General features: G+C 38.2%; 1 protein-coding gene across 1 annotated transcript in view; it reads left to right on the top strand.

Moving 5' to 3' along the window:
* GMCL1 (germ cell-less, spermatogenesis associated 1) overlaps window positions 1–22,372 on the top strand; it is a 49,271-nt gene that overhangs the window by 21,205 nt on the left and 5,694 nt on the right. Inside the window, exons 9-14 of the mRNA XM_021088403.1 lie at window positions 3,661–3,670; window positions 5,582–5,709; window positions 8,561–8,630; window positions 13,730–13,805; window positions 17,887–18,032; window positions 20,097–20,184. Of these exons, the coding sequence (XP_020944062.1) occupies window positions 3,661–3,670; window positions 5,582–5,709; window positions 8,561–8,630; window positions 13,730–13,805; window positions 17,887–18,032; window positions 20,097–20,184 (518 nt within the window). The remainder of the gene's footprint in view (window positions 1–3,660; window positions 3,671–5,581; window positions 5,710–8,560; window positions 8,631–13,729; window positions 13,806–17,886; window positions 18,033–20,096; window positions 20,185–22,372) is intronic.

The raw sequence follows: 22,372 nt of genomic DNA, 5'->3' as shown, positions 1-22,372 counted from the left end.
CACTGTCATTTTTGGTGTGTGCATGACCACCTTTTTCATTTATTTTTAATAATGTATTGAACTTCAGTGAACTAACTTTCAAGTACTAGAACATTAATAATTTGTCTACTCATGTTCTTTCCTCTTGTGTCACTCTGATTTCTCCCAACCACTGTCTTCAATTTTGTGTTTATTATTCCCTTGCTTTTAAAAAATAATGTTGGGGCGTTCCCATCATGGCTCAGCAGTTAATGAATCTGACTGGTGTTACTGTGAGCTGTGGTGTAGGTTGCAGATGCAAATCCGATCCTGCGTTGTTGTGGCAGTGGAATAGGCAGCTGCAGCTCCAGTTCGACCCTGAACCTGTGAACCTTCATATGCCGCAAGTGTGGTCCTAAAAAGCAAAAGAATTAAAAAATTTTTTAAAAATGTTGCATTTTGCATGTATATCTGTACATTATAACATAGTGATACGCTGGTAAACTGGCTCTCTGAAAAAAATAATCATTTATTTGTAGCATTTTTAAATTTTCATGATACAAATTCTCCCAGTATGCATGATTGCATGCTGCCAAAGTGACACCACTGAATGAAACCTTGGAAAGATATCCACACCATCAGCTTCTGTGAGCCAGTACAATCAGACCCAGCACACCACTGGATAGCACATCATCCTGTTTTTGTTGTTATTGAACTGTTTCATATTGTGGTATTGATTTTCATGTCCTTGAAAACCAAAGAGATTGAATAGCTCTCTATGTTTGTCAGCCATGTTTTTTCTGTGAAATATCTGTTCAGGTCTCTTTCCTATTTTATTTTATTTTATTTTTTATTTTTAGGGCCACACCCACAGCATATGGAGTTTCCCAGGCTAGGGATCTAATCAGAGCTACAGCTGCTGGCCTACACCACAGCTCATGGCAACGCCTGATCCTTAACCCACAGAGTGAGGCCAGGGATTGAATCTGCATCCTCATGAATACTAGTCAGATTCATTTCCAGTAAGCCACGATGGGAACTCCTCCTTCCTATTTTAATATCATATTTGTCTTTTCTTAATGAGTTCTGGACATTCTTTATATATTCTTGGTAATCAATTCTTTGTCATAAATATGTGTTGCATTTATTTTCCTGTTTGTAGATTTTTTTCCACTTTCTTAAAGGTTTCTTTTTTTTTGTCTTTTCTAGGGCCGAACTTGCAGCATATGGAGGTTCCCAGGCTAGGGGTCTAATCGGAGCTGTAGCCGCCGGCCTACACCACAGCCACAGCAACTCCAACTCAGGATCCAAGCGGCATCTGCAATCTATACCACAGCTCATGGCAACACCAGATCCTTAACCCACTGAGCGAGGCCAGGGATCGTACCTGCAAACTCATGGTTCCTAGTCGAATTCATTAACCACTGAGCCATGATGGGAATTCCTTTAAAAGTTTCTTGATGAGACACAACTTAGAATAGATTTACAAGGAGATCCTGCTGAATAGCATTGAGAACTTTGTCTAGATACTCATGTTGCAACAGAAGAAAGGCTGGGGGAAAAATGTAATTGTAATGTATACATGTAAGGATAACCTGACCCCCTTGCTGTACAGTGGGAAAATAAAAAAATAAAATAAATAAAATAATGTTGAAATATAAAAAAAAAAAAAAAGTTTCTTGATGAGGGAGTTCCCGTCGTGGCACAGTGGTTAACAAATCTGACTGGGAACCATGAGGTTGCGGGTTCGGTCCCTGCCCTTGCTCAGTGGGTTAACGATCCGGCGTTGCCGTGAGCTGTGGTGTAGGTTGCAGACGCGGCTGGATCCCGCGTTGCTGTGACTCTGGCTTAGGCCTGTGGCTACAGCTCCAATTCGACCCCTAGCCTGGGAACTTCCATATGCCGCCAGAGCGGCCCAAGAAATAGCAAAAAAAAAAAAAAAAAAAAAAAAAAAAAAGTTTCTTGATGAATAGAAGTTCTTAATTTTAAAATTGAGTGCTCTTTTTGGAGTTCCTGTTGTGGCTCAGCAGGTTAAGAACCTGACATAGTGTCCATGAGGATACAGGTTCAATCCCCGGCCTTGCTCAGTGGGCTAAGGATCCAGTGTTGCTGTGGCTGCGGCATAGGTCTCAGCTGCAGCTCCTATTTGATCTCCAGCCTGGGAACTTCCATATATGCTGCAGGTGCAGCCATAAAAAGAGAAAAAAATTTACTGCTCTTTTTGTCTCATTTAAATAGATTTTGTAGAATTAGTTTATGTATCGAGGTTTCCTAGCTGATTATTTTTCCTTCAAGCTCATGAACCAAAAGTGTGTAAATGATCATATCAATATGATTTAACTTGATTTGCTTGAAGAACATAATGTTAAATTTCTATCTTAAATTACAGGGCTACATTATGGCAACTAAAGAGGGATTTGAGAAATTAGAAAAAGGTAGAGGAGAAAATTTAAGTTGAAAAAAAAAGTGAGTCGCTGTTGTGGCTCAGCAGTTATGAACCCAACTAGGATACATGAGGACGTTGGTTTGATCCCTGGCCTCGCTCAGTGGGTTAAGGATCCGGCGTTGTTGTGAGCTGTGGTATAGGTCACAGACGGCTTAGATTTGACTTTGCAGTGGCTGTATGGTAGGCTGAGCAGCTGCAGCTCCAATTCATCCCCTTGCCTGGGAAGTTCCATATGCCACAGGGGCAGCCCTTAGGAAGAAAAAAAAAAGGGAAGAGATAAAAGCTGAAAAGATAAGGAAGGTGGAGAAGCTAGAAGGACAAAGAGACTTAATGGAATAGTAGATGTTAGGTAAATGTTGACATAAATTTATGCTCATTTGAGCTCCAGTTGGATAAACACAACAGTCCATCAAGAGAGAAATTATTCTGTAGACTAAGTGGCAGAAACTCAATTATTCTGTGGCCTAAGGGCATAAGCTCATATTCTGGTTTTCCCACTGTAGGCTCTCCATCCCAGCCTCAGTAGTGTGAAAGTACACGGTTTAAGATAACTTTTCAGGAAAACATTTATTGCACAAGGCAAAATATGTATCTGATGCCCATGTTTTTCAGTGAGGACTTTATGAGTAAATAGTTTGGGTTTTTTTTTTTTGGGGGGGGGGGTTGTTTATGGCTGCACTTGTGACACGTGGAAGGTCCCAGGCTATGGGTCAAATGGGATCTGCAGCTGCTAGCCTGTGCCACAGCTATAGCAATGCCAGATCCGTGTTGCACCTGCAACCTACGCTGCAGCTCATGGCAACGCTGGATTCTTAACCCACTGAGCCACAATGGGAACTCCAGTTCGAACAGTTTTTAAGTTATAAAGGTGAGGGAGTTCCCATCGTGGTGAAGCGGAAGTGAATCCGACTAGGAACCATGAGGTTTCAGGTTCAGTCCCTGGCCTCGCTCAGTGGATTAAGGATCTGGCATTGCCGTGAGCTCTGGTGTAGGTCGCAGATATGGCTTGGATCTGGTGTCCTGTGGTGTAGGCCAGCAGCTGTATCTCCGATTAGACCCCTAGCCTGGGAACATCCATATGCCACGTGTGCGGCCCTAAAAAAGACAACAAAATAAAAATTTATTTAAAAATTTAAAAAATGAATTATAAAAGTGATGAATACTCAAGAAATAAGACCAAAAAATCACTTGTGCTCCCCGTACCCACTATATTTTATATATTTCTCTTAGGTTTTCTTAATTATTTGACTTTTCAGATATGTATGGGTCAGGACTATGAGAACAATAGAAATTTAGAAATTTTCCTGCACAATTAATCATAGGGCTTGCTGTTGAATTTGGCTCGTGCAATTGACATGGCCACATTTGGCCAGCTAGAATCTTAAAATATTTTTTTAATTCCATGAATTCTCACAGAAGTGAGCCAATATCTTCTATGCCCTTGAAGAAGAGGCTTCCTATAATAATTTCCAGATTTCTATGAGACAGTCTGGAAGCAGATTTTTATAACTTTGCTCATGTGATAGCGTACTGTAAGAACATGATGGCATTCTCAGTTCAGCCCATGAAATTTAAACATTTAATTCCACATATGAACTAGAGCTAATTTTTTTTAAGGTAAGATATAAAATCCACAGTTACATGCCTGTTATGTAAATAAGCAAAGTTAACTGTTAATTTTTAAAATGATTTTTAACTGCTTTTTCATTTGTTTAGTTTGACTCAAGACAGGTGTCAAAGGAATACAAAAGAGTATAGGATAAAAATATGAATATTGTGAAAATTCATTTCATTCCTTGATTGTCTTTTTGCAGTTTTCAGGAGAAAATTATTTTAGTGGACAACGCCTCCTTTGTAGTTTTCACAGTAAACCTGTTTTGTATGTGGAGCACTGTTTGAGGCATAGAGTCTAGAATGGCAACTCTCAGCTTTTATTTTCTATCCTTAATAGCAGCAGGGCCGAGTTCACTCCCATGGATGTACTATGTATTAGAAAACAGACTAGAGGAGTTCCCTGGTGGCTCAGCGGGTTAGGGTCCAGTGTTGTCACTGCTGAGGCTTTAGTTGATGCTGTGGTATGGGTTCTGTCCCTGGCCCAGGAACTTCTGCATGCTGCAGACTCAGCCAAAAAAAAAAAAAAGAAAGAAAAGAGGCTAGGGCTTATGTACAATTCCCTGCTTGATAGGAGTAATTCCAGACCTTTCCTTCCCACTCATGAAAGCACTTGGAAATACATTTGAGAGTAACTATTTTTAGAAATAACCAGGAGTTCCCGACGTGCGCAGAGGTTAACGAATCCGACTAGGAACCATGAGGTTGCGGGTTCAGTCCCTGCCCTTGCTCAGTGGGTTAACGATCCGGCGTTGCCGTGAGCTGTGGTGTAGGTTGCAGACGCGGCTCGGATCCCGCGTTGCTGTGGCTCTGGCCTAGGCCGGTGGCTACAGCTCCGATTCAACCCCTAGCCTGGGAACCTCCATATGCGCGGGAGCGGCCCAAGAAATAGCAACAACAACAACAACAACAAAAAGACAAAAGACAAAAAAAAAAAAAAAAAAGAAATAACTGTAAATTCTCCCTGAAAGAAAAAAATTTGTGTTCTTTGTACACCTGAATTATTTTAAAAGTAAATACTACCCTCGCGTTGCAAATCCTTGCTACAATGTCTTTGTATTTTGTATTTTAATAGAGAATGTATTAACTAGTGTTCATCATATGTAACTAAAGCATAAATTATTAGAAGAATCCGGAGAGATGTTCCACGTCCTGTGTATCTTGTGAAGACCCATGGGCTCAGAGTTCCACTGGAGTAGTGTTCAATCCCTGGGAAAGGGATTCTGGAAAGATACCCTAACCCTAACCATCCTTCTCAAATCTTCCTTTCCAACCTTGCTGCACTGTAAGCTCCAAACCCTAGAAAGGTGTCAATTGACTTTTCAGCTCAAGGGTCTAATTAGGATCAAAGGTAATTTCTTGGGGCTTTTTCTGAATCTCCCCAAGTTTTTTATCCACATACCTGAAGTTTATAAAAATCCTTGAAAACTTTGAAACTAGCTGATTTGTACTATGTGTGTGTCTGTCCCTACCCATAAAAATATTTAGAAATAAATACTTTAATGGATTTGAAAAGAATGGCTACTTATTTAATGTGGGGGTTATTTTGTTTTACAGATTTTGAAGGTATACCTTCCTTGAAACTGAGCAAGGAAAACCATTTGTGTCAGTATTCAGACATTTAAGGTTACAGTATATTATCAGTGATTTGGCCTCTGCAAGAATTATTGAACAAGATTCTCTGGTACCTTCAGGTAAGAACATGATGAAATTATGATTTCAAGTACTGTCTTTCTGATTATAATGCTAATATATATCATATAAAAGAATAATGAAGAAAACAGGAAAACTATCCTTAATTCCAGCATGGTATATGTTTTTATACCAAAGCAGAATCATACCACATAAATAATTTTCTATGTCCACATTATATACTATATTTTCCCATATTGTTACTTTTCAGAACATTTAAATGGCTATATTGTATTCAGTAATGTGGTTGTTCTTTAATTTGCATAACCAGTACACTATTTTGGACTAGTTTTTTTTTTTTGCTGCACCTGAAGCATGTAGAAGTTCCGAGGCTAGGGTTCAAATCCACACCACAGCAGTGACAACACCACATCCTTAACCTTAACTGCTGAGCCACCAGGGAACTCCTGGACTAGACTTTTTAAAAAGACTTTTGAAGTATAATTTAGAGGTTATAACAGCTTTTTTCTGTTAATACTCCTTAACTTTGCTGTCTTCTTTTTTTTGCTTATTCTAGTCTTAAATTTTATGTCAAAGCAAATGTAATGTCTTTGCTAATTCAAAACTTTTGAAACAATTACTGATTTAATTCTCTGTCTTATACTTGTGTAGGATTAAGTTTAGTACTATATTTGCATATAAGAAATAGAAAATAGAGTTTTTGAAGATTTACATGTAAATTTGTATAGATGTTTGAAAAGTTGTAATTTTTGACACCTCAGTTTTGTTTGTTTTTGTTTTGTTTTATTTTTTTTAATAGTTATTTCTCCAGTACAATTTTTTTTTCCTACTGTACAGCATGGTGATCCAGTTACAACATACATCTACACATTATATTTTTGCACATTATCATGCTCCATCATAAGTGATTTCAGTTTTTAACATAGCTGTGTGTTTATAGATTTAACCTATTTTTGAAATCTATACACTTATTTACAAAGGTATTGAATGGAAAGTAAACCTAGAGTTGAAATTTCTGGTAATTTTAAGTAATGCATTTTTTATAAAAGCACTCTGGGCAGATTTATAGACAGTGCTTTTTTGGTGTTTTTGGGTTTTTGTTTTGGTTTGTCTTTGTCTTTTGAGGGCTGCACCTGCAGCATATGGAGGTTCCCAGGCTAGGGGTCTAATCGGAGCCACCAGCCTATGCCAGAGCCACAATGCCAGATCTGAGCCGCGTCTGCAACCTATACCACAGCTCACAGCAACTCAGGATCCTTAACCCACTAAGCAAGGCCAGGGATTGAACCTGCAACCTCGTGGTTCCTAGTCAGATTCTTTTCCACTGAGCCACGATGGGAACTCCTTTTTTGGTATTTTTGTATGGATCATTTGTATTTTGTTTGTATAGTTGTGAGACTGGGGTTTGGGGATTTTTAAGGTTCTCTCGAAGATTATGTTCCCCCGTAATATAGCAGTTCTATAATAGTTTTAGTTTGTGTTATACACCAGGTCCTAGCAATGGTGTAGTATTAGATGCCAAGGCCTATTACATACTCCCACTCTAATTGTTCTTCCTGTTAAGGCTCTCTAGTAATGAATTTTGAAAGAGGTTAAAAAATAAAGTCTATTCTAAGTAGCGTAAAATAATTTAGCTGTGTCTGAGATGCAAGGGGATAAGTGTTACATTTTTGGAATGCAAGATGAATACAAGTATTTCTAGTTAAAATATTTTATTTAGTATAAAATTGAAAAGAATTTAGATCCTAAATTTGTGAGCAGATTTCATCCATTTTATTTCAAACTTAAAATGACAGTAGATAGTTTTTCCTGTGTATCTAAATAAAAGTTATCATTCCAAAAACACTATAACTTAAAATTATGTCCATGCTGTTTGTGAGAGGGCAAAAAGTGGCCATATAACTCACATTTTCAAGATACACTGGTATATGCTCTCAGTAGAAATGTATCCTAAATTTGAAGTAAATGAAAATGATTTTATAGCTAAAATTCATTAATCATTTTTCAGAAACAGTGCTAAAAATGTGTTAACTTTATTCAAAGTTATGCATTTAGTAGTCTAGGGAATTTTAGTATTTACATTTTGATCATCTTTAGGTCAGAATTAAATTCAAATAGAAACTAAGGAGTTCCCGTCGTGGCACAGCGGAAACGAATCCAACTAGGAATCATGAGGTTGTGGGTTCCATCCCTGGCCTCTTTCAGTGGGTTAAGGATCCCGAGTTGCTGTGAGCTGTGGTATAGGTTGCAGATGTGGCTCAGATCTGACATGGCTGTGGCTGTGGCGTAGGCTGACAGGTGCAGCTCTGATTCGACCCCTAGCCTGGGAACCTTCATGTGCTGTGAGTGCGGCCCTCAAAAGACAAAAGACCAAAAAAAAAAAGGTAGAAAAAAATTAAAATTTTAATAGAAAACAAATTATAATTAAAATAGAAATTAATTTCAGGTTAAATCAAGACTTTGCATAGAAGCATTTTATTTTAGGATTTAACTGTGTCAAGCATAGTTGAATTCCATTATTTCTTTTTTTCTTTTTTTTTTTTTTTTTTTTTTTTGTCATTTTACATTTTTCTTGAGCTGCTCCCATGGCATATGGAGGTTCCCAGGCTAGGGGTCTAATCAGAGCTGTAGCCACCAGCCTATGCCAGAGCCACAGCAACGCGGGATCCGAGCCACGTCTGCGACCCACACCACAGCTCACGGCAAAGCCGGATCCTTAACCACTGAGCGAGGCCAGGGATGGAACCCGCAACCTCATGATTCCTAGTCGGATTCGTTAACCACTGAGCCACGATGGGAACTCCTAAAATGATAAAAATTTATCAACGTCTTAAAATCTGTAAGTCCTTTATGTTTTCCATATTTCTTATTATATTTATTTTTACATTTTAGAATGGCTGTCTGCTGTGTATAAACAGCAGTGGCTTGCTATGCTCCGGGCAGAACAAGACAGTGAGGTGGGGTAAGTATGTTACATCATACCATTGTTCTTTTTTTTTAATAACTTTTTTTCTTACTGAAATATAGTTGATTTACAATATTGTGGTAGTTTTCAGGTATACAGCAGTGATTCAGTTATATATATATTTTTTCAGATTGTTTTCCATTATAGGTTATTACAAGATATTGAATATGGTTCCTGTAAATCCTTGTTGTTTATTTCATGTATAATAGTTTGTATTGTTTATGCCATACTCCTAATTTATTCCTCCCCCCTCCCTTTCCCCTTTGGTAACCATAATTTGTTTTCTATGTCTGTATTTCTGTTTTTTTTGTTTTTTTTTTTTGTTTTTTTTGTCTTTTGTCTTTTTTGTCTTTTTGCTGCTGTTGTTGTTGTTGTTGCTATTTCTTGGGCCGCTCCCGCGGCATATGGAGGTTCCCAGGCTAGGGGTTGAATCAGAGCTGTAGCCACCGGCCTACGCCAGGGCCACAGCAACGCGGGATCCGAGCCTCGTCTGCAACCTACACCACAGCTCACGGCAACGCCGGATCGTTAACCCACTGAGCAAGGGCAGGGACCGAACCCGCAACCTCATGTATTTCTGTTTTTTATATAGAGTTATTCATATTATTTTTTAGATTCCATACATAAGTGATATCATATAATTGTCTTTCTCTGACTTATTTCATTTAGTATGATATTCTCTAGGTCCATCCATGTTACTACAGATAGCAGTATATTTCTCTTTTATGGCTGAGTAATATTCCTGTGTGTGTGTATGCACAGGCGTATGTCACATCTTCTTAAACCAGTCATCTTGTTGATGGGTTGTTTCCATGTCTTGGCTGTTGTAAATAGTGCTACTGTGAACATTGGGATGCATGTATCTTTTCAAATTAAGAATTTTCGTCTTTTCAGGATATGTGCCACAGAGTTGGATTGCTAGATCATATAGTAGCTCTAATTTTAGTTTCTTAAAGAACCTCCATACTGTTTTTCATAGTGGCTGCACCAGTTTACATTCCCACCAGCAGTGTAGGAAGGTTTCCTTTTCCTCACACCCTTTCCAGATTTATTAATTGTAGACTTTTTGATGACAGTCATTCTGACCATTGTGAGGTGATACTTCACTGTGATTTTGATTTGCATTTCTCTAATATTAGTGATGTTGAGCATCTTTTCATGTGCCTGTTGGCCATCTATGTCTTCTTTGGAGAAGTATCTATTTCAATCTTCTGCTCATTTTTTGATTTTTTTGTTTGTTTTTTGGGTTTTTTTTTTTTTTAATTGTGTGAGCTGTTTATTTTGGAAGTTAACCCCTTTTAGGTCACATCATTTGGAAATATTTTCTCCTGTTCCATAGGTTGTCTTTTCACTTATGGTTTCCTTTGCTGTACAAAAACCTTTAAGTCTGATTAGGTCCACTTGTTCATTTTGCTTTTATTTATTCTGCCTTTGGGAAACTGATCTAAGAAAATATTGCTACAATTTATATCGGAGAATGTTTTTGCCTGTGTTCTCTACTAGATTATAGTGTCGTGTCTTATATTTAGATATTTAAACCATATTTGAGTTTTCGTATATATCGTGAGGGAATGTTGTTGATTTACACGTAGCCATCCAACTTCCCAATACTGCTTGTGAAAGAGTCTATCTTTTTTCCATTGTATTATTGCCTCCTTTGTGGCAGATTAGTTGACCACAGATGTGTGGATTTTGTTGTGAATTTTTAAATGCATTCATTATGTTGAAAAATTAGTAACAGTATTAAAATCAAGAAGCTGTTAGAGAAAAGATCATGTAATCAGCTTTTATTCTTGTATTTCTGTAACTTTCTATATTATAAATATTTATCTTTGTAGTCAGTTAGTATAATGGAATGTTTGCATTGTCACTTGATATGTTAGCAAAAATGAATAATTCATGTATTTTGTTTCACTTAGTGTTATGATTTTATTTCAACCTATTGAAATATTACCTGGAATAATGCTTTCATAAAGCATGATTTTCATATATATGTATAGGTAAAGCTAATATTCTATTTGTGGTAATATCATCAAATTCTCACTAATGGAATAGGTTTTTTGAAGGCTTGAGTCTAAGATGAACTAACACCATCTAACTAACAGGTGCCTTCATCAAAAGCGTATGACCACTTTACAAAATATTTATGTACTTTTTTTTTTTTTTCCCCTTCGCTTTTCAGGGCTGTGCCTGAGTTATATGGAAGTTCCCAGGCTAGGGTTTGAATCAGAGCTGTAGCTGCTGACCTACACCACAGCCATAGACATGTGAGATCTGAGCTGCACCACAGCTCATGGCAATGCTGGATCCTTAACCCACTGAGCGAAGCCAGGGATTGAACCCACATCCTTCTGAATACTAGTCGGGCTTGTTAACACTGAGCCACAGGGGAACTCCCATGAACTTTCTTCATTTTAAGAAAAAGTACATTGTCTGTTCTTTCAATGTGTAGTGCTTTGCAGTTCACAGAAGTACTTCTGCATTTACTATTTGATCTTTATACTAGCTTCTTGGTTTAGGCAGTGTGAAGAGATAATCCGCCTGTGAGAATATAGAAAGGTTTTACATTTAATTTTTTTTCTGCCTCAATTTCTTTTAATTTATTTTTATAGGCCAAAGAACTTACTAAAATAATAGCCTCATTGTGTTTATATCTAAATAGTGTATGAAAGAGTTGTGTAACATCATGATAATGATTATAAGATTATTATCCAGTGTTCTTAGTTTCTACTTTATTTGTAATTTATATCCCATCTTTCTCCAAATACATTCACAGCCTACTTATCTTGTACAAATATAGTAAGATTGTTGAAATAGATAGAATAAGCCCCTCCAAAAAAATTCATTATTTACTGGAATTCAGATTTGAAGCATTTTGTAATGTATGAAATTCTTATAAACCATCCTACCTACTTCTTTCATATACGCAGTTTTTAAATATTGGATGTTGTTTATTTTTCAAAATATGTCTCATCTATCCTTTTTGAGTTCTATATAAAGTCTCACCTAAGAGACTGAGATAGAATAAGTGGTTTTCTTGCCCTCAAAAGTGTATGACTCTGTTGCCCCTGATGAAGCCTTCTATTTCACAGATACTGAGCATCTGCTCACTACTGCAGGGCCCCTGAAGTGAGGAAGACAGTGAACTCCCTGGACTCCAGGTTATAGTGTAGTAAAGTCTCCCTCCTGGGTTCTTCTCTTCTAAGCTCTTTTCCACATTTCCAGGATTATCTTCCTAGGAAATATAATTTCACTTCCCTGCTTAAATATGTCCAGAGACATTTGATGATAGGGATTATTGTTTTATGGGTGATATTTATTGTTAGCTTTTCTTAAAAGTCCTTTAAGAAATACATACTAAACCATTTACAGATTAAAGGATATGATGTTTGGAGGGTCAGCCTCAAAATAATCAGTTGGAAAGAATGTGGGGAGAAGTGGGTTGGGACTAAAACTAAAACAAGATTATTAAACCTAGATGGTGAGAAAATTTGGCTCATTATGCTATTTACTTTTATATGTTTGAAATTTTTCTTAAGAAAAAACTTGAAAGTAACAGCAAATGCTTGGGAACTCTCATCTACAGGAAAAGTTGAAACTCTTATAAGCATAGCCTGTGGGGGGCCTTCAACAGTCTACGGCAAATGCCTTCGCCTCTTCTCCTCTTATGCTCCTTTTGATCTCTAGCTGAACTAAATTCTTCATACATTTGGATCCTTCCAAGCTCCAGTCCCTTTTTACCGACTGTTCCTTCTACCTGGAATGCCCTTCCACTGCGGAGAGTTCACCCCTGACCTCTACCCCCAACAAACTCCTTCTCAGGCACAAATAATACTTCCTCTGTGATGATCCCCAGTCTAACCCCAGGCAGTAAGTCAGTGTTTTCTTCATGCTGTTAACATCAGTTCTCTCCATCTTGTTATTACTTATATATAAGTATATGTAAGTTTCCTTCTAGACTGAGCTATTGGATGTGAAGGACATGTTTTATTAGTTTTATTTCCATTTATTTTTCATGTATTCATTTCAGTGTATTTATTAGTTGATGATGAGGGCCCCAGTATCTAGGTACTGTTAATAAATGCTGTATATGAATGAATATATTGTATTATTTTTAGAATTTGGAATTCTAAACTAATAAAGATGTCATTTTTTTATTATATCTTGAAATAACAGTGTTTCTTGTAGTTGATCAAGGTTTTTTGTTTTGTTTTGTTTTCTTTTAGGGCTGCAACTGTGGCATGTGGAGGTTCCCAGGCTAGGGGTCCAATCAGAGCTACAGCTTCCGGCCTACGTCACAGTCACAGCAATGCCAGATCTGAGCTGCATCTGCGACGTACACCACAAATCAAGGCAACACTGGATCCTTAACACACTGAGCGAGGCCAGGGATCAAACCCGCAACCTCATGGTTCCTAATTGGATTCGTTTCCATTCCCGCTGCGCCATGATGAGAACTCCTTTTTGTTTTTGTTTTTTGTTTGTTTGTTTTGGATTAAGGGTTTTAAAGTAAGGGGCCACGCCCCGGTGGCCTAGCAGTTAAGGATCTGGCATTGTCACTACCACAGCTCAGGTCACATCCCTGGCCTGGGGAACTTCCATATGCCATGGGCGTGGCCAAAAATAAAGGGGCCAAGTGAAGATTAATTGATAAAACTCTACAGCTGTTTTCTATTAAATACTGAGTTTTTGTGGTTTTGCTACTTAAAAAGCTGGCTTACATGTGAAACAGTAATATCAAATGGTGGATGATACCACATCACATCTTAAATAATAGATTTTAATTTATTTTACTTAGTAGTTAGACTTTTAAGTGTTTTATTTACTTTGTAAGCAGAAAGACCACCCCCTTCTCTGGTTTTACTGTGCCCTAATAAAAGTATTCTAGAAGTCAGGGCCACAAGTGAAACACCAAAGAGTTAAATTTTTTTTATTTAGCAAAGGTAATGGGCTAGATTTAATCACTGCATTTTGATTTTTATCTGTACCACAAAATTTTATTTTTAAGTCTAATAGCATGTTTTTCTCCTTAACTCAATTATTTTTCAATTATTGCTTACTTTCTATGAAAGTTCCTGTTTTATGTATATTTCTAGGCCTCAAGAAATCAATAAAGAAGAACTAGAGGGAAATAGCATGAGATGTGGTAGAAAGCTTGCCAAAGATGGTGAAGTAAGTATGAACTGTGACTCTCAATATTCTTATACAAATCACTGTACCATTAGTGTAAAATAAACTTCCAGTAACAATCCTGATATACATTATACCTTGAAAGAGCTCTTTTGGTAGTTTCTATGGCATGATCTCCTGGGCAAGGAGTTACATGCTCAGTGGTTATTGATTATTTAGCTTTGCATAAGACCGTTGAACTTTGGGGATCTAGATAAGAAATGTGAGAAGATCCTTCAACAATCCAGAAATTAAGATAAATAAGAAGGGTGGGGGAAAAACTGTAATTGTAATGTATACATGTAAGGATAACCTGACCCCTTGCTGTACAGTGGGAAAATTAAAAAAAATAAATAAAAAAAAATAAAAACTGGAATAGTGCTGGGAAAAAAAAAAAAAAGATAAATAAGAAGTTAAATGGGAGATATTACATAGTCTTAAAAGTGATTCTTTCTATTTTATTGTTACAACCCAGTATAAATGCACATAAAGGAAACAAAGGTATTCCTTTTTTTTTTTTTTTTTTTTTTTTTTGTCTTTTTGCCTTTTCTAGGGCCTCTCCTGCAGCATATGGAGGTTCCCAGGCTAGGGGTGGAATCGGAGCTATAGCCACCAGCCTACACCAGAGCCACAGCAACACGGAATCCGAGTCGCTTTTGCAACCTACACCACAGCTCACGGCAATGCCAGATCCTTAACCCACTGAGCAAGGCCAGGGATCGAACCTGCAACCTCATAGTTCCTAGTCGGATTTGTTAACCACTGAGCCACGATGGGAACTCCGAAAGTGTTCCTTTTCCTTTTTCACTCTGTCAGATTTACCTGACTAAACCCTAGTTCTTGTTAAATCCCACCCTATGGTGTACCCCATGCCTGCTCCCATACAAATGAATGTGACTGAAGAAAAGTGCCATACATGCCCAGCAGGTTTCACTTGAACGTTTGTAACCATAACTTTCAGGTTGGTCTTTAGTGCTGCATGGTAATCATCCTACACTGAATTCACTCTCCCGCTCTTAGAGTAATGCTCCATACCTTCTCAAAAGGGTGGTCGCACTACTGCCCTTGTTCTTATTTGATGGCCTTGCCTCTTTCATTTGGAAAATAAAAGCAGTAGCAAGAGAATCTGTGCATCCTCCTACCAACAGTGCTCCCAGGCTACCTACATCTGCAGCAGTATGCTGTGCTTCTTCCTCTTATTAGAATGGGTGAACTGCCTGCTTCTATCCTAGTCTATTCCCTGCTCTTATGCTGGACTCAGTCCATTGCCACCTATTCAGAAGGTTTGCTCCTGTAGTCATCACCTCCTTCTCTGCATCCTCAGTTTTTCTCTTTTGTATCATTCTCATTTAGCTTGTAATATGGTATAGCATCACCCATCTTAAACCATACCCTGATTCTCTAGCTTCCACTCCATTTTGCTGCACCCATTTTAGGCAAAATGCATTGAATAAAGTTGCCTGTATCCACTCCAATTCATTTATTCCAGTAAATTCAAATGAAACTGCTATGCTGTTGTTACCAGTGATTCCTACATTACCAAATCAAGTAGTTTTTAGTCTTCTGAAAGCTCTTGGCAGCATGACCCATCTGTTCACTCATTCCTTGGAGATTTTTTTTGTTTTTGTTTTTTTTCTGCTGGCCTACACCACAGCCACAGCAATGCCAGATCTGAGGTGCATCTGTGACCTACACCACAGCTATGGCAATGCCAGATCTTTAACCCACTGAGTGAGGCCAGGGATTGAACCTGCAACCTCATGGTTCCTAGTCGGATTTGTTTCCACTGCGCCACGATGGGAACTCATTCCTTAGAGATTTTCTTCATTTGACTTCTAGATAGCATTCTGGGCTAGTTTTCTTCCTACTTCTTTGGCTGCTCCTTCTAAGTCTGCTAGGTCATTCTCTTTCTCAGCAACTGTTGGTATAACTGGAGGCTCATTACTTGGACATCTTCCCTATCTGTGCTCCCTGTGCTGACCTCTAAGTGATCTCATCTAATCCCATGACTCTACGCTGATTCCCAACTGCTGTATCCAGCTACACACCTGACATCTTTCTTAGAATCCTAATAGCATCTCAAATATAACGGTCCCAGCTGAGCTCTTTGATTTTCATTACCAAACTCCCTCCTCCTCAGGTGTTCTGTAATCCTAAATAGCCCCTTGTTCATCTATTGCATTCGTTCCAAACTTTGGATTTTTCTTTCCTTCATTCCACACCTGCTGTCCATAAGAAATTCCTTTGCATGTATAGCTTCGAAATATATTCTTTAGCACGTCTCCCACTGTAACCCAAGTCCAGGCCACCATTATCTCTTGGCTGGACTGCTGCTGAAACTTCGTAACTGCTCTACCTATTTTTACTCTTGTTATTATACATTTTCTTTTCCACAGAGTGGCCAAAGTCATCTTGCAAATTAGATCATGTAACTTTCTTCCCTAAAATTTTCCATTAGCCTCTTACCACACTTAGAAGAAATCCAGACTCTTCCTTACTGTGTACCGTTAGGGCCTCTGACTGCCTCTCTGAACTCAGCTCCAGCTTCCATCCCCTCAGTTATTGCTGCCGCCACATAGCCCTTTTTGCTGTTCCTGAAATACACCAAGTATGTTGTTAACCTCCAGAACTTTGTTCTTGCTGTTCTCTTTGTCTGAGTCACTCTTTCCCCCAGATAGCTACCTGATCAGTTCCTTAGTTGACTCAGGGCTCTACTCACATAGCACCTCCTTGGAGAGATGTTCCCCTGACCATCTGTCTGAATCAGCAGGCCACCCAGCTGCCAGCCTCCTTCCTCTAAACTGTCACTCTCTCCTGGCATTCTCTTCTGTCCTCTTCTCTTCCATTCTATTCTATGTGTGTTGTTCATCTCTTCCACACAAACATATGCACTTATTAAAATAGGCATTTACGGAGTTCCCGGTCGTGGCTCAGTGGTTAACAAATCCGACTAGGAACCATGAGGTTGCGGGTTCCATCCCTGGCCTCGCTCAGTGGGTTAAGGATCCGGTGTTGCCGTGAGCTGTGGTGTAGATTGCAGATGTGGCTCGGATCCCAAGTTGCTGTGGCTGTGGTGTAGCAGCTGTAGCTCCAATTCGACCCCTAGCCTGGGAACCTCCATATGCCATGGAAGCGGCCCCAGAAAAGGCAAAAAGACAAAAAACAAAAAAAGCAAAAATAATATGTGCATTTACTAGGGCAGAAACTTATTTACTGCTATTTCTTCAATGCCTAGAGCAATACCTGGCACAAAATATGTGCTCAATAAATATCAGTGGAGTGTTGAATTAATGTTGTAATTCAGACTGTCAGCCAAACACTCGAAGCCCTCACTGTATCTCATTATACCATGCTACTTTACTTAGTAGTCTCTCATTAGCTATGAGGTGATAGAATAAATAAATTGGTGAACTTCATGATGGTATTTAAAATCATATGGTTGTGTATCTGTTGTTTAGTTACGTAACCAACTTATTTTAGGATATTTGAAAAATTTATTTAAACTAAGAAAAAAAAAGTCTGCCCATTTCTCCTAATCCCTACCCCTTACCTCTGGGAACCATCAAACTGTTCTCTGTATCTATGAGCTTAGGGTTTTGGTTATTTTATTTATACATTTTTTTTAGCTTTTTCATAGACAAGAGATCACACAAGGTAATCACTTAAAGTATTTCAGAGTATTTTTAAAGCAGGATAAAATTTAATGGATTCTTATTACCTCTATCTAGACTCCTTAAGCCATTCCTACTCAGAGTTGCAGAGAAAAGCCATTTACTTACGATAAAATTATAGTGTGGAGAGTTAATGAAACAGATCATGAAGGGATAATATTAGGAAAGTACCATAAGTAATAATGATCATAAAAGCTGTTTTTTCTGTCTTTGATATATGCCATGTCTATGTGGCAAACATCCTGTGTGATAAGCCTTAAAGCACTGACAAAAAATAGGGACCCATGGGAGAGAAATATTTGAAATGAATTAGAAAAAGAAAAGACATTTTGAAGTTTTTATTTTTTGCTCACCAGTATGATAAACTGGCTAGTATGATAAACTGAAGTAACTCTTTCTCCGTTGTATTTTAGTACTGCTGGCGGTGGACAGGTTTTAACTTCGGCTTTGACCTGCTGGTAACTTACACCAATCGATACATCATTTTTAAACGCAACACACTGAATCAGCCATGTAGTGGATCTGTCAGTTTACAACCTCGAAGGAGCATAGCATTTAGGTAGGATGAGATTTTCCCACCTACTCTTCCTTACTCCAGAAGAATTACAAGAAATGATATAAAACCATCATTTATACCAACACTAGCAGAACTTTGGGAAGAGACAGGGTATATGAAACTGCAAGGATATAAGGCTCCATTCCTACAAAATGTATTAATAATCAAAATTGTAATACCGAGATCTAGTATGTCAGGAAGAAAGAATAGGCTGAAATATGAATGACAGGATTGATACTGAGTTTGAAGCTGTTACTTTGCTACTTTTCCTAGCAAATAAAATGTCCAAACTGGAACTACAACAAGGTATTTTTAGAGGAAAACATGTCTGGTATTATCCTTAACTTTTTATAGGATTTCATATATCCAGCTTTGCCTAATAGTTGAACTGGAAATTTACTTTACACCATATACAAAAATTAGTCCCACATGGTTCAGAAAGCTAAACATCAGAGCTAAAACCATAAAATAACTTTTGTAAGAAAACAAGAAAAGCTCCATGACATTGAATTTGAGAATAATTTCTTCAATATGATACCAGTGCACAGGCAACAACAACAAAAATATAAATTGAAGGGTTCCCATCATGGCTCAGTGGTTAACGAATCCAACTAGGAACCCACGAGGTTGTGGGTTCAATCCCTGGCCTTACTCAGTGGGTTAAGGATCTGGTGTTGCCGAGAGCTGTGGTGTAGGTTGCAGACATGACTCGGATCTGGCATTGCTGTGGCTCCGGCCTAGGCCAGCAGCTACAGCTCCGATTAGACCCCAGCCTGGGAACCTCCATATGCCTCGGGTGTGGCCCCAGAAAAAGACAAAAATTTTATATATATATATATAAATTGAAGTTCATCAAAATGAAACTGTGTGTCAAAAGACACACAATAGAATGGAAAGGCACCCCATGGAATGGAAAAAAATATTTGCAGATTGTACATCTGATAAGTTAATATCCAGAAGTTACTGCTGTGGCGCAGTGGGTGAAGAATCTGACTGCAGTGGCTTGGTCACTGTGGAGACATGAGTTTAATCCCTGGCCCGGTGCAGTGGATTAAAGGATCCAGTGTTGCTGCAACTGCTGCATAGGTTGCAGCTATGGCTCGGATTCAGTCCCTGGTCTGGGAACTTTCATATGTCGCAGGTGCAGCCATTTAAAAAAGAAAAAATGTTAATATCTAGAATATATAGAGAACTCCAAAAACTCTATAAGAACAGCAAAAAGAACCTGATTCAAAAATGGGCAAAGAACTTAACCATTTCTCCAAAGAAAATCTTCTAATGGCAAACAAGCACAGGAAAGGATGTTCAGCATCACTAATCATTAGGAAAATGCAAATCAAAACCACAGTGAGGAGGTTTCCGTCGTGGCGCAGTGGTTAACGAACCCGACTAGGAACCATGAGGTTGCGGGTTCGGCCTCTGCCCTTGCTCAGTGGGTTAAGGATCCGGCGTTGCCCTGAGCTGTGGTGTAGGTTGCAGACTGAGCTTGGATCTGGCGTTGCTGTGGCTGGCATAGGCCGGCAGCTATAGCTCTGATTTGACCCCTAGCCTGGGTACCTCCATAAGCTGTGCGTGTGGCCCTAAAAAGAAAAAAAAAAAAAAAGAAAGAAACCAGTTACAGATTCTATTTATATGAGGTACCTGGAGTAAACACATGTGTAGAAGAGGGTAGGACAGTGATTGTCAGGGGCTGAGGTCGGGGGAAATGGGGAATTCGTATTTAATGGGTATGGAGTTGCAGGTGGGGAAGAAGAAAAGGAAGATAGTGGTGATGACTGCAAGATACTGTGAAATGTGTTTAATGCCAAGAACTATACACTTAGAAATGGTTAAATGGTAAATTTTATAAAAAGGCCTATCCATTATTTTTGTATCTCAAAATGTGTAAGAGTACAAGCTTATGAATTTAAATGGAATTAGTTTGGAAAGACTTTTTAAAGTCCCATCAGATAAAAGATTTACAAAGAATATGGGGGCAGTAAATATTAAAGTAAGGTAAGGCTTATTTAAACTAATCTGAAGTTTTAAAAATCATTTTTTTTATTTGTGTGCTTTTTAAAATTCTAGATTACGTTTGGCCTCTTTTGATAGCAGTGGAAAACTAATATGTAGTAGAACAACTGGCTATCAAATACTTACACTTGAAAAGGATCAGGTATGTTTATTTCTCTGTTAATTTTTTCATTATAGTTGCCTTTTGAATCCTCTTTTGAAAATGCTTAAGTAAATTTAACATTTGATTTAAAGATGGGTTTGAATGGTAACCTATATGGGAATAGAATCTGAAAAGGAACAGATATGTGTGTATGTGCGGCCGATTAACTTTGCTCTACACCTGAAACTAACACAACTTTCTAGGTCAACTAAATTTATTTTAAAAAAAGTAAAAAAAGACCAGTTTGAAATTTTTTTGAGGGTAAAGATGAAAATACTATGTTCACTTTGCATAATCTGACCCACTCTACCAGAAGTATAACTAAAAAGAAAAAAAGAAAATGATTTGAGGGATAGGGAAAAGCTGACAATAGGTAAATAATTACTCATCCTGAACACGATCTTCAAAAAGTTATGAATTTTAATTATTTTCTTATTGTGTTCATTAGTGCATTTATTTATACATTAATAACAGATACCTCAAAAACAGTCCAGTGTGCCTCCATAGCTCCTGGGTATTAAGAGAACATTATATCCTCTAGCACAGTAAATTTCTAAAATGACAAATCTATTATGTTCCCAAGATTATCTCTAAAGCCATTTGTTTCCTCCTATATAACATGCATGTAGAAATTTCAAAATGTCATGATGAGAAGGTAACCATTTTCAAAAAGTAAAATGAGAGCTGTTAAAGTATGAAGGAAATTTATTTTTATTAAAGCTAGTCCCACCATTCCAAAGGACATACTGTTTTTTTGTAGGGTTTGTTTTGTTTTGTTTTTAGGGCCGCACCCGCAGCACATGGAAGTTCCTGGGCTAGGAGTTGAATTGGAGCTGTAGCTGTGGCCTACACCACAGCCACAGCAATGCAGAATCGGTGCCGTGCCTGTGACCTATACCACAGCCCACAGTAATGCCAGAAACTTAACCCACTGAGTGAGGCCAGGGAATGAACCTGCAACTTCATGGTTCTTAGTTGGATTCGTTTCCTCTGCACCACAACGGGAACTCCAGAACATACTGTTTTAAGAAAGGGTTCAGAGCCTATAGTGGACATAAATTATTAGAGGGTAGCAGTTTTCCTCAGACTGAAGAGACTGCCTTAGAAAATCAAAATTTAGTACTGCAAGGAGGCTTGGAAGTAATAGTTCTACCCTCACCTCCCCTGTTCATGAGAATCCTTTAACAGCATTCTTACGGAGGGTTCCTCCACCATTGTTGGAGCTCGTGACAGAGCTGGTCCTCTCACATGGTAGGTAGTTAGTAAGAAAGTGGATATATAAGAAAGTTAAAAATCTTCCACCAGTGGAATTCTATTTTGGTCCCTCTCACACTCTCTGGAGCTATATGGACAATGTCTGTCTTTACCTTAACTTCATTAAAAAATAATGTCATCGCTCTGGGTAGCCAGACACTTAATTAAAAAGCCCCACACCAAATAATTGTATCCCAGGTATTCCTTGATTTGTTCATTCAGCAAACATTTATGTCCCTGCTGCATACTAGGTTCTATGCTAGGAGTGGAGGAAATAAAGAGGAGTTATGCTGTATAGCTAAGTAGTAGGAGAGAGATGAGCTCAGAGAGAGTGTAGTATATTGAGGAAGACGTCTCCAACCTTTACTATAAGGTTGGGGCAGGGGCGGTTATTGGGGGAAGAGGAGAAGGGAAGACAGCCCAGGGAAAATCTCTCCTGGACAAGGTGAAAACAGTGGATACCAAGCCTCAAATGATGACTAAAATAGAGGCAAGGGAGCATGTGGTTCATGCAAGGTCCTGAGGTTTGCAAGAGGAGTAGAGCCAGGGCATGATGGGCTGCAGATGGAGTCTGGACTTTTTCCTGAGATCTGTAGAGAGCTACGGAAGGATTTTAGTAGGGAGTTTGTATAGTCTGCTTTACCTAGCTTATAGATGTTTGTTATAAAAAAAAAAAATAGAAAGTATAAATAATCAGGGGAAAAATACCATACATGGTCCACTGAGAGATGACACTGCTGACATTTTTTTCTTCACCTATATCGTTTTTCCAAAATTGCATATCTTACTGTTAACTATTTTGTAACCTACTTTTCTTCTACCTTATTATATAGCTTTTCTTGTCAATAAATATACATACACATCATTTTTATTACTGTTTATATTTACTTTACATATACCATAATTTAGATAATTCTTTTGTGGAAGAAAATAT

Source organism: Sus scrofa, chromosome 3, assembly GCF_000003025.6.
Source record: "Sus scrofa isolate TJ Tabasco breed Duroc chromosome 3, Sscrofa11.1, whole genome shotgun sequence".
Taxonomy (NCBI): Eukaryota; Metazoa; Chordata; class Mammalia; order Artiodactyla; family Suidae; genus Sus; species Sus scrofa.
This window is presented reverse-complemented; position numbering and strand designations above follow the sequence as displayed.